Raw genomic sequence first — 11,639 nt, 5'->3', positions numbered from 1 at the left:
AGGCATCACGTTTGGAGGAAACCAGGCACCGCTCATCACCAGGCCAATACCATCCCTACAGTGAAGCATGGTGGAGGCAGCTTCATGCTGTGGGGATGTTTTTCAGTGGCAGGGACTGGGAGACTAGTCAGGATAAAGGGAAAGATGACTGCAGCAATGTACAGAGACATCCTGGATGAAAACCTGCTCCAGAGCGCTCTTGACCTCAGACTGGGGCGACGGTTCATCTTTCAGCAGGACAACGACCCTAAGCACACAGCCAAGATATCAAAGGAGCGGCTTCAGGACAACTGTGAATGTACTTGAGTGACCCAGCCAGAGCCCAGACTTGAATCCGATTGAACATCTCTGGAGAGATCTTAAAATGGCTGTGCACCGACAATTCCCATCCAACCTGACGGAGCTTGAGAGGTGCTGCAAAGAGAAATGGGCGAAACTGGCCAAGGATAGGTGTGCCAAGCTTGTGGCATCATTCAAAAAGACTTGAGGCTGTAATTACTGCCAAAGGTGCATCGACAAAGTACTGAGCCAAGGCTGTGAATACCTATGTACATGTGATTTCTCAGTTTTTTTTATTTTTAATAAATTTGCAAAAATCTCAAACTTTTTTCACGTCGTCATTATGGGGTGTTGTGTGTAGAATTCTGAGGAAAAAAAATGAATTTAATTCATTTTGGAATAAGGCTGTAACATAACAAACTATGGAAAAAGTGATGCACTGTGAATACTTTCCGGATGCACTGTATACACACTATGCAATACATGAATAGTTATTATTACAGTTACTGCACTCCACCACAACAAATTCCAAAAACCTTGGCATATTGCCATTATCTTCATGGCTGCCATGTTCAAAATCACAGTTTTAAGTTTTTTTGTTTAAAATAGTATGTGGTGTCACTTTTTGTGACGATGATCACAGCAAAACAAGTACAGCCTCCTGGGATATAATTTGGGCATGTTACCTTTTAAACCGAGGCCTGTGTAGAATCTGAGCAACATCTTCATGGGCGTCTTTGCACAAACTATACAAATGGAGGATGCCACTCATGCAATATCCGACTACACTTCAGTCAGTTACACACTGTCTATTCTTCTACACCAGGGAGTTGGGGTGCAGATTGCTGGCTTTATTTATGAGTGCCACAGAACTTCACTTTTTAAAAATGGATCCATTTAGTTTCTTTGCATTACAGGAAAAAAAATAACTCTAAAACAACTCTAAATTTGAATAAAATTATAAATTAGTTCTGAAATTAAGACAATTTCTGCTGTCTGCAAAATAGCATATTTTATTAGCAAAAAAGAAGGAAATGAATCTTTAAAAGGTTCTTCATTAAGTAGAACTAGATGAATTACATATCACCATGCTTAAAATACAAATGTTTTTGCCTGTAAAATGTACATTTAACTTTTTGCATTTGGTATGCAACGATTACATAGTTTTCCAAAACCATGGCCAAATGAACTAAACAAATATTTAATAAAAGACAATCACTGGTTATACACGGAAACATTTTCTTGTCTTAAAAGTAGTCAGTAATTATACATTTACACTTTCCGCTTTTTAAACAATAAACATATAACTTTAAACTTAACACATATTGAAATAATGTCAATTTTAAAGCTTCTAGTTACAAACTCTGGTAAGCATGTGCATGTATTTAAATGATCAAATACATTTTTCACTTTTTTTTTTAACAAGTAAGGAATGCTTGGACTTAGAATTGAAAGTCTTGAAACAGTGCTTTTATATCATCTAAAAGAAAAGAAAATTTTGACATCACCTATAAGGCAATACACAAAAACAGTATTTCATTAAAAATGATTTTTAGAGTTAAATGATGAAACCATTTAACAGGTAAAGAAACAAACTGTGTTACACAAAAATTGAACCATGTGAAAAGGCACAAGAGCCTGAACAAATTACTTTCTATGTTAACTTTTGCCCTCCCCCCTTCCCCATAAACCTGGCAATCTGCACATTTAAAGTAATGTGAATAAACAAAATGCGCAATGGGTCGAACTGTTGAAAATGTCTCCCAAAGATGCATCTTAAGTGTATAACAATGGTTGCTACAATTACAATTATACACATTATAAAGACACAAACAAAATGTTCTCCTAGACTTTTCTGTTAACAATTTTAAAATAAAACATATAAATAAAGCTGTTAGATCTAGCAAAATACAGTACTGATCCATTATTTGATTTTCTGATTTAACATTACCAAAAATGTATATATTAGTAAAAGTAATGGTTTCCACTTATAGTTGAAGGCAAAACTTAAAAAATGCAAAATCTGAAACCCTATATATCTTAAAACATTTTAAAAAATATCCATCATTATTCAGTTTTTTTCTTATACAGTACCTTCCTTAGTGTGGACTAACACAAAGCAAGTAAAACATACAGCGCAGGAGAATCAGACACTGAATATGATGCAAATAAGAAAAGAAACAATGAGCGGTGGGGTGCAGAAAGTTGCCAGTTGTAAGTTGTCACATACAACAATAGTAAAGCTGAAGTGGGTGTTTCATTGGATCTGAACTTTGGAATGCAAAGAGAATAATGCATAGATGTAATAGAGGTGTTAGTCTATGTCAGCAAGACTCTGCTACATAGACAAACACTAATGCAATGAGCTGTCACCATCAGCAACACAGAAATGCTATAACAATATTTAAAACACAAAAAACTGTCACTACAGATTTCAAAATAAGGATAACTACCCTTAGCAGACAGACAAGCTCTGAGTGTATTATGATCTTTCAATTAAGACAGTTATTAGTCCTGGTAAAAATTCTAAAATTAGCATATAATACATTTTGTGAGTCTTAACCATTCATTTTGCATTTTAAAACTAGCTATGTTGTAATGAGTTCAAATATTGCATACACAAAACTGTTCCAAACATGCTAAATAGAAAAAGAACATAGTCTCCAAGATCACCTAACCATCACTTAACATTTAATGCCTCACACATGACTTCCAAGGAGCAGCTCATTCTTTTTAAAATGAAAGCTTAAACAAAAGCAAAAAAACAACAACAATGATATATGGTATATAAAACCATATCTTGCGCATTAAAAAAAAGAAAAAAAAAAGAGAAAGGTGGCAGCAAGTTATGGCAAAAGTACAGCCTTTGAAAGACAAAGGCTGTGCATAATTTCTCACATTTTTGAGCATCCTATGTACACATTCAATCACTTGCATTAAATTACTTTTGAGCTTGTCAGCACATTCCAATTAAAAATGACAAAAGACAATCATTAAAGCAACATTAAATGTAAAGTCTTAAAGATAACAGAGAAATTTCACAAAGGAGAATTTTGAATCAGGTTATGCATAGATATTGATGGGCCTGCATATGAGAAACTTTGTCAAATAATAAATAAATAGGCCATTGCAACTGGTAACTGGCTACAAAGTTAAAAATGAAAAACATTCAAACATTTTTAGATTTATTGTTAAAAGTCTAAAGACATACATTTTGCCTGAAATACTGTAAGAAAATGGCAGCAACAATAATCATGAAAGATCACACACTAGGTCAGTTGAAACATACTTTAGCTGGCAAAAATATTGCTTAACACATAAGAAACAAAGAGGTTTTGCATAATTGTTCCTTACAAACTAAAACAGAACATCCATGGGAGGAAAAATGTTTGGATATGTAGCTGTTAACGAACAACTCAACATGTGGTTACAGGTTTAACTCTCATCAGTAAGAAATTCTGTTGTTCTCACTTTATATTTTACTTCTGATCTTTGAAAGTCACTTTGTACAAGGTACATAAATCGCTTTGTGGTAGTCATCACCCTAACAGGCACCATATAAAAAAATACAACACACTGAAGGCTAAACACTTATTGATCACAAAAGTGGCAGCAATGGGAAAAGTTCTGTAGGTGCTTTTATTGAAGAGAAAAAACAAAAAACACAAACCCAAGAGAATGTAAAAATCAGTAACTTTGAACTCCATTTTCTGGGAGTACAGGGAAAGAAATTATGTTACATGAAAGTAAATGAAATTTCAGAGTTCGCCCCAAATCCTGCCCCAAAAATATTTTTTACTTTAGAATTTTAAGTAACATATCTACAACATAACAAAGTCTAGAAACATTTAAAATAGACCACAGTCCTTCAAATTATTCTTTATGATAACATCTGTCACAGCATCAAAAACAAACTGCACATTCTTGGTGTCTGTGGCACACGTGAAGTGAGTATAAATCTCCTTGGTATCCTTCCTTTTATTTAAGTCCTCAAACTGGCACTGAATATAAGCTGCGGCTTCTTCGTAAGTGTTTGATCCTGTTAAATGAATAAAACAACAAAGAATAATTCACATTTCTATATGACACTGCATCACACAAACTTTACAATTCAGACTAACAGAAATTTGATTTAAAAAAAAAAAAAAAAAACAGAGCTACAATTGAAAATGTAAGGTTTAATATGATTGTTGTTACAGACTTTAGGCAAATATGTGCTGGATTATTGAATGTTCACTAAACTGTATGCAGATGCAAATTCAGAGAACATTTATCTACCAAACCATAAGAGGCTTACTTTGTCTGAATGTTATTAGGATTTAATACTGTTGTATGGCAAGTAGACATGTTACATGCCATAATGGGGAATGTATCTACTGCGGTATATTACTATTTGGAGTTCTGCATAGACACATATTTACTAACATGAAGAAACCTGACATGAAAACAGATATTGTTAGATAAACCATATAATTGCTTAATTCCGTGCAAATTCCAGAACTTTTGTTTTTATGAAGCAATATTTTGGATGAAGTAAACAAATACACAAATAAGCAAAAAACTAAATATATTGTGTATTATGACAAGGTATTATTACTCTGAGATCAAATGTTATATAAAAAGAAAATAAATTCATAGATGGCAAGTGATTTTGTTTTAATTACAAAAGTAATAGGTTTTCTCTTAATTTACTGCAAGCAGTACCTGCTCTTTTAGCTAAACAGCGAAGGTCAAATTTGATACTGCGAAACAAAAAAGCTTTTGAATTTATTTTCAAAAATAAAACCACTTAAAGCATGCAACCTTTTCTAAGGGAATAACATCTAACCGATACATTTAAACTGAACAAAATTCCATTTATACCTAGAGAGTACACTTTCATTTATAAGCACAAAGAATTGTGTACACTTAACTATAAGTAAAATAACTACTAAAAATGCAAACCTGAATACAAACACAAAATCGAGTACAGTAATCCCTCCTCCATCGCGGGGGTTGCGTTCCAGAGCCACCCGCGAAATAGGAAAATCCGCGAAGTAGAAACCATATGTTTATATGGTTATTTTTAGAATGTCATGCTTGGGTCACAGATTTGCGCAGAAACACAGGAGGTTGTAGAGAGACAGGAACGTTATTCAAACACTGCAAACAAACATTTGTCTCTTTTTCAAAAGTTTAAACTGTGCTCCATGACAAGACAGAGATGACAGTTCAGTCTCACAATTAAAAGAATGCAAACATATCTTCCTTTTCAAAGGAGTGCAAAGCAAGCAGTCAAAAAAAAAAAATCAATAGGGCTTTTTGGCTTTTAAGTATGCGAAGCACCGCCGGTACAAAGCTGTTGAAGGCGGCAGCTCACACCCCCTCTGTCAGGAGCAGGAAGAGAGAGAGAGAGAGATAGAGAGAGACAGAGAGAGACAGATAAAAAAAAATCAATACGTGCTTTTTGAGCTTTTAAGTATGCGAAGCTCCGTGCAGCATGTCCTTCAGGAAACAGCTGCACACAGCCCCCCTGCTCACACCCCCCTACGTCAGCGCAAGAGAGAGAGAGAGAGAGAGAGAGAGAGAGAAAGTAAGTTGGGTAGCTTCTCAGCCATCTGCCAATAGCGTCCCTTGTATGAAATCAACTGGGCAAACCAACTGAGGAAGCATGTACCAGAAATTAAAAGACCTATTGTCCGCAGAAACCCGCGAAGCAGCGAAAAATCCGCGATATATATTTAAATATGCTTACATATAAAATCCGCGATGGAGTGAAGCCGCGAAAGGCGAAGCGCGATATAGCGAGGGATCACTGTATATACATTGAGATATACAATAAGATACATTTATCTATATCAAAGCTACTTATTCAGCAAATACAGATAGGATTTTGTGAAAAGCTGCAGGACCATGAATCAAAGGATATTTAGAGAAGAACAGTTTTACATTTTACTGCAGAGTCTTAACCACTGGGCTAGACTGTCGTACACTTCATTTAGGCAGTTTGTATTCCATAAATCAAATTATTTCTTGTATATAGAAATTTCTGATGATTGGTCAGAAAGATATTGTCTGTATTCTCTTATGCAACAAGTTAAATTACATTAACTACTTCATTTATTCAAAAATGTTAATCATCATAACATAATAAACATGATATAAAACTGACCAGTCTGCTTTCTCCTTTTTATTACAAGTACATATTTAAGATTGACTGTAAATTCTAATCTTCTTTAAGCATGTTTTAAAAGTAATGATAAAATTCCATCTTATTTAAGCTAAAAGATATACAGTACTAAAAATATTGATTACTAAATATATTAAAGGGTAATATAAAGAAATAACATGAACAGCGTACCTGCATATTCAGGGTAGCAAATAGTGAGAGGACTCTTTTTTATCTTTTCCTCAAAAAGATCTTTCTTATTTAGAAAAAGAATAATGGATGTGTCAGTGAACCATTTATTGTTGCAGATGCTATCGAAAAGCTTCATGCTTTCATGCATTCGGTTCTGAAAAAGACAAATTAATTATATGCAAATCTGCAAAATAATAGTAAGTATCTAGTTGTAAAAACACTAAAAACACACAAAGACAAATAGTTATTTGAAAATCTGTTTTTTTTTTTTTTTTTTTTACACTCACCATTTCTTCATCTTCAGCAAGAACTAAATCATAGTCACTAAGTGCAACACAGAATATAATTGCTGTAACTCCCTCAAAACAATGAATCCATTTCTTTCTTTCAGATCTTTGGCCACCGACATCAAACATTCTGAAAGAAAATCAGACAGTATTTTATTGAACTAAATTGTTTACCTTACTAAATATGTTTTTTTCAACTTTATATGCTGCCAGAATGGGACAAGTCCAGTATTAAGGAATTTACGTTTTTCATGCATTTAAATCATATATGGAATACTGTCTACTACAATAAAAAAAGTTCTACATTCAAATTTCCATGTTCATACATTGTATTGTTAAGTATGCTGCCTTTCCTGTATTAAATGTCTTGCATGAAATAGTCTTATATGTGCATGCACAGCAGGTAAGAAAAATCTATCCAAAACCAAAGCTACATTTTTAAAGTTGGGAAAAAAAAATAATGGAATTGTACTTTAGTGCACTTTAAGGCAGCAAGCAACAACCAATTGACTTTAACTACTTTTAATATTAAAAATGGACGGATGGTTAAAATTAATACACTGTTACCATTATGTGTAAACACAAAATAACAAATACATTTCAATAACCTTGGCAAAACTGCACCAGCATGATTACATGACTTTCCCCTTGCTAGCAACACAGAAATGGGCTACATTTTCCATAATACCTGTACTACTTGAACAAGCACCCAGACACAGTGGTTTAACTTCCACTTTCTCGAAGTCAGAAAAATAAAATTCATACTATCCTATTTCTGTCAAAAATCCTCAATCCAAATCGATTCTGTGATAATACTGTGTGCTCTTGTAATTACTCATTGCAGATCCATGCCAACTCCAAAAGAGAGAACAAAGCAGTTAAACATTTTCCCAAGTAATGCCTGATGTGCAGCTATAAGTCATCCTCTCAATAGAGATGGATTTGGGAATATTAGACCACCCTATCTAAAAAATATATATATATATATATATATATATATATATATATATATATATATATATATATATATATATATATATATATATATATTTCTACCTCACTTCTGTTTGATGTATCTGCAGTTTGAAATAAATTCAAACAAAAAAGAATGAACAGGTTTCTCAGAGGGGGACAGAATTTGCATGTGCTATGTATATTGCAAGCATGCTCTAGTTTATTAAACATAAAACTGTTTAATTTCAGATCGAGTAGGACTTGCTCGTGAAAATCTGCACTCTGTTGCGTATAGAGACCAAGACTGCTCTACAGACTGGTCACAAACAAGCATTCTTTCTTTTGATCAATCTATTTGATCAATTTATGAGCCCAAACTGTGATAATATTAGGGCTAGGCACTAACTAGATACAAATAGTTATCTAATGTTTTAAACTTCTTGATAACAATAATTACGTGGTGAGCTATTTTTGACAAAGTCACTTTGGTGATCATCAGTCTAGAGGGCCAATTAACTTTTTTAAAATTCCTATTCCGTTTACATCGTAAATATTATACATATTTTATTGTTTATGTTATATTTTCAGGTCACTTGTGTCAGTCTCCATTAACCGTTAGGGCAAAAAAAACAAAAACCACTGTACACACCAGCATCAACCTATTACTACTGAAACACAATACGCAGTGAGCTATACATGTTGCTAGCACGTACTGTTTTTTGAAATCACAGTGTCAGTTACATAACTTCAGCTTTAATAGCATTTTGTAGCTTTTATCTTTTCTTATAATTAAACTACTATATATTGTTATGGCTGATAAACATATGCATGTGGTGTTGTCACAGAAAATGGAAAATTATTATACGTTTACAAAACGGCAAAAGCGCTTCAAGTACTACTTCGATTTATGGAGTAGGGAGAACAACAGCGAACGATATGAAGCATGATACCAACAAAATTGCAAAATGTTAGTCGAAAATGGAAACCACTGACAGTAATGCTATTCTGTATTAATGTTAATGTTCTTCTGCGTTGTCATTTTCTTTTTAAGTTCTATTATGTTTTGTTAATGTATTGTGAAGTACGGGTAGCTTGTAATGCGCAGAAAAGGGGGGGGGGGGGGGGGTGACGCTGTGTAAGTTGGTAGGACTGGGTGAAGGGATTCTATTCTGTAAGACGTGGACATGCCTCTTAGGAGATGAGTGACGGGAGAAGTGTAGGAGAAAAAAGAAGGTGCAACGGAAGTAAGTTTTGAATAGGGAGTCGGGAGACAATAAGGAGGGGTGTTTGTGGTATAAAAAAAGAATGCGAGTGGCAGGAGATAATTATTGGCAAGGAAAGCTTTCTTTTATTGTTTTGGAGATGTGCTCTGTAACCCAGATAATGGAGTATAAGACAGGGCACCGTTTGTTACGGAATGAAGACTCCAAGTAAAACATAGAAAACTCTAGTACCTCTGAGTTGTATTTGTTTATTACGCTGGTCATTACTATATTATATAAATTAATTTTGTTAATACTATATTAGATTTTGTTAATATCGTGGATATATATACTGTATATATTATATACATATACTGTGTATATATATATTATATACATATACTGTGTATATATATATTATATACATATACTGTGTATATATATATATATATATATATGTATATATATATATATATATTATATACATATATATATATATATATTATATACATATATATATATATATATTATATACATATACTGTGTATACATATATATATATATATATATATATATATATATATATATATATATATATATATATATATATATATATATATATATATATATATACACACAGTATATTTGTAAATAAATATTACTATTTGCAAAACTAATCTACTGTATATCCTTTTTAACGCAGCTGTTCTGTTATGTTTTTTTTTCTCTTATCCATCACGATCATTGTCCTGACCCCTGACGGATAATTGAGGTTTTACTGTATTTGCTTTCATTGGCTAACTGAAAAGATTGTAATATGCAAGCTTTCAAGTCAACTCAGGCCCCTTCTTCAGGAAAGACATCTTGCATATTGTAATCTTTTTAGTTAGCCAATAAAATGTGTCATTTTGCTTGACTTTGCACTACATCCATTATGGCTAACATGGTACAAAAACCGTAGTACTACTGTATTTGCTTGAAATAAAATTCAAAGTTTAGTAGAGCATCGAGATTGTCTGCACATTCTTCTACACTGAATTTTACATGAAAATCCTCTTTCAAGCACATAAAAAGGATTGTTTGTTGTAAGGACAACAAAAAAAGCTCCCACATTAGCATAACTAAATACTTTTTACCAAATTTGAAATCAAAGAAGATATAAATGTTTATGCAAATTAAAATATTTCAGTCTCTGAATGAATCTCTAATGTCACTTAAAATGAAAAGAACTAATCAGACAAACGTTCTCTGTTTTATGAAAGTATGGCTTATGTCTGGAGGAAACTAGGCACCGTTCTTCAACTGCACAATACCATTCCAATGATGAAGCATGTGGGGTTGTTTTTCAGTGGCAAGTACTTAAGAGACTTGACAGATATGAGAAGAAGCAAAGCACAGAGATACAGTATCCTTAATTAAAATCTGCTCCATGGTGCTCTGGACCTCAGACTGGGCTGAAGGTTCACCTTCCAACAGGACAATGACCCTAAGCACAAACCAAAAAGAACACAGTAGTGGCTTAGGGACAACCCTGGGAATGTCCTTGAGTTCCCAGGCCTAAGCCCAGACTTGAACCCAATGGAATATCTCAGAAGAAACCTTAAAATAACTGCTCACCATTGTTCTCCATCCAACCTGATGAAGCTTCAGAGGATCTGAAGAGAAGAATGACAGAAAATTCCCAAATCCAAGTTTTCAAAACTTGTTATCTTACCCGGTTCAGGTTATAATCAATGGCTTGAGGTTATAATCAATGGCAAATGTGCTTCAACTAAGCACTGAATAAAGGGTCTGAATACTTGTGTCAATATTTTTCAGTTTTTCACTTTCTCATATATGAAGTATAGGGAAAGTATTGGAATCCTCCAAAAATTCCATTTCGAGATTTTGATGATTCTCAACATTTAGACCTCCCTGAATCTGAAAGTACCATTTTTGGAATTATGTCTGTGTGTGTGTGTGTATGTGTTATATATATGTACAATGCTATATACTGTATATTCTGCCGTTCTTTATTATATTCTGTAAGTGCCTTGAGCATGGGAAAGGCGCTATATAAATAAAATGTATTATTATTATTATTATTATATATATATATATATATATATATATATAATAATAATAATAATAAATTTTATTTATATTATATATATATATATATATATATATGTAAACATGATAACTTCAGTACGCTTTCACTTAGGTCAACAAAATTTTGCATACAAATATTAGGTACAAAATGTTGATTTCCATCAACTTTTGGGCTATTTCAGTTCACTGGAAGTGGTACATTACCTTTTATTCATGCAGTTGCAGAGTCAGATTTATTCAACTTTCATTTTATAAAATCGTTCAATATATTATTAATTTGATTTGATTTGTTGTTGACGCTACTTTAATGTACATAATATAAAAATATAATCATATTCTTGCGGTTTAAATATCCATCTCCGAGTATATGAGAAAGTCTTGGGGAGACCACTCCAGATTTTTATTTAACACTAGAATCTCTGAAGCCTATGAAAAAAGTTGTAATCCCGTGCCACCTTAAAATCTTTCACACCTCCTCATCAGTGT

The 11,639-nt window shown here is 33.1% G+C and overlaps 1 protein-coding gene across 1 annotated transcript in view; it reads right to left on the bottom strand.

Annotated features, from left to right (window-relative positions):
• Positions 1–1,276: 1,276 nt before the first annotated feature.
• LOC114659384 (guanine nucleotide-binding protein G(i) subunit alpha-1) overlaps positions 1,277–11,639 on the bottom strand; it is an 82,290-nt gene continuing 71,927 nt past the window's right edge. The window contains exons 6-8 of the mRNA XM_028811845.2: positions 6,907–7,036; positions 6,620–6,773; positions 1,277–4,318 (exon numbers count right to left, since the gene is read on the bottom strand). Of these exons, the coding sequence (XP_028667678.1) occupies positions 4,128–4,318; positions 6,620–6,773; positions 6,907–7,036 (475 nt within the window). The 3' untranslated portion in view covers positions 1,277–4,127. The remainder of the gene's footprint in view (positions 4,319–6,619; positions 6,774–6,906; positions 7,037–11,639) is intronic.

Source organism: Erpetoichthys calabaricus, chromosome 1 (assembly GCF_900747795.2).
Source record: "Erpetoichthys calabaricus chromosome 1, fErpCal1.3, whole genome shotgun sequence".
In the NCBI taxonomy this organism is placed as follows: Eukaryota; Metazoa; Chordata; class Cladistia; order Polypteriformes; family Polypteridae; genus Erpetoichthys; species Erpetoichthys calabaricus.
Note: the sequence above shows the minus strand (reverse complement) of the source record. Positions and strands in the feature narration are given on the sequence as shown.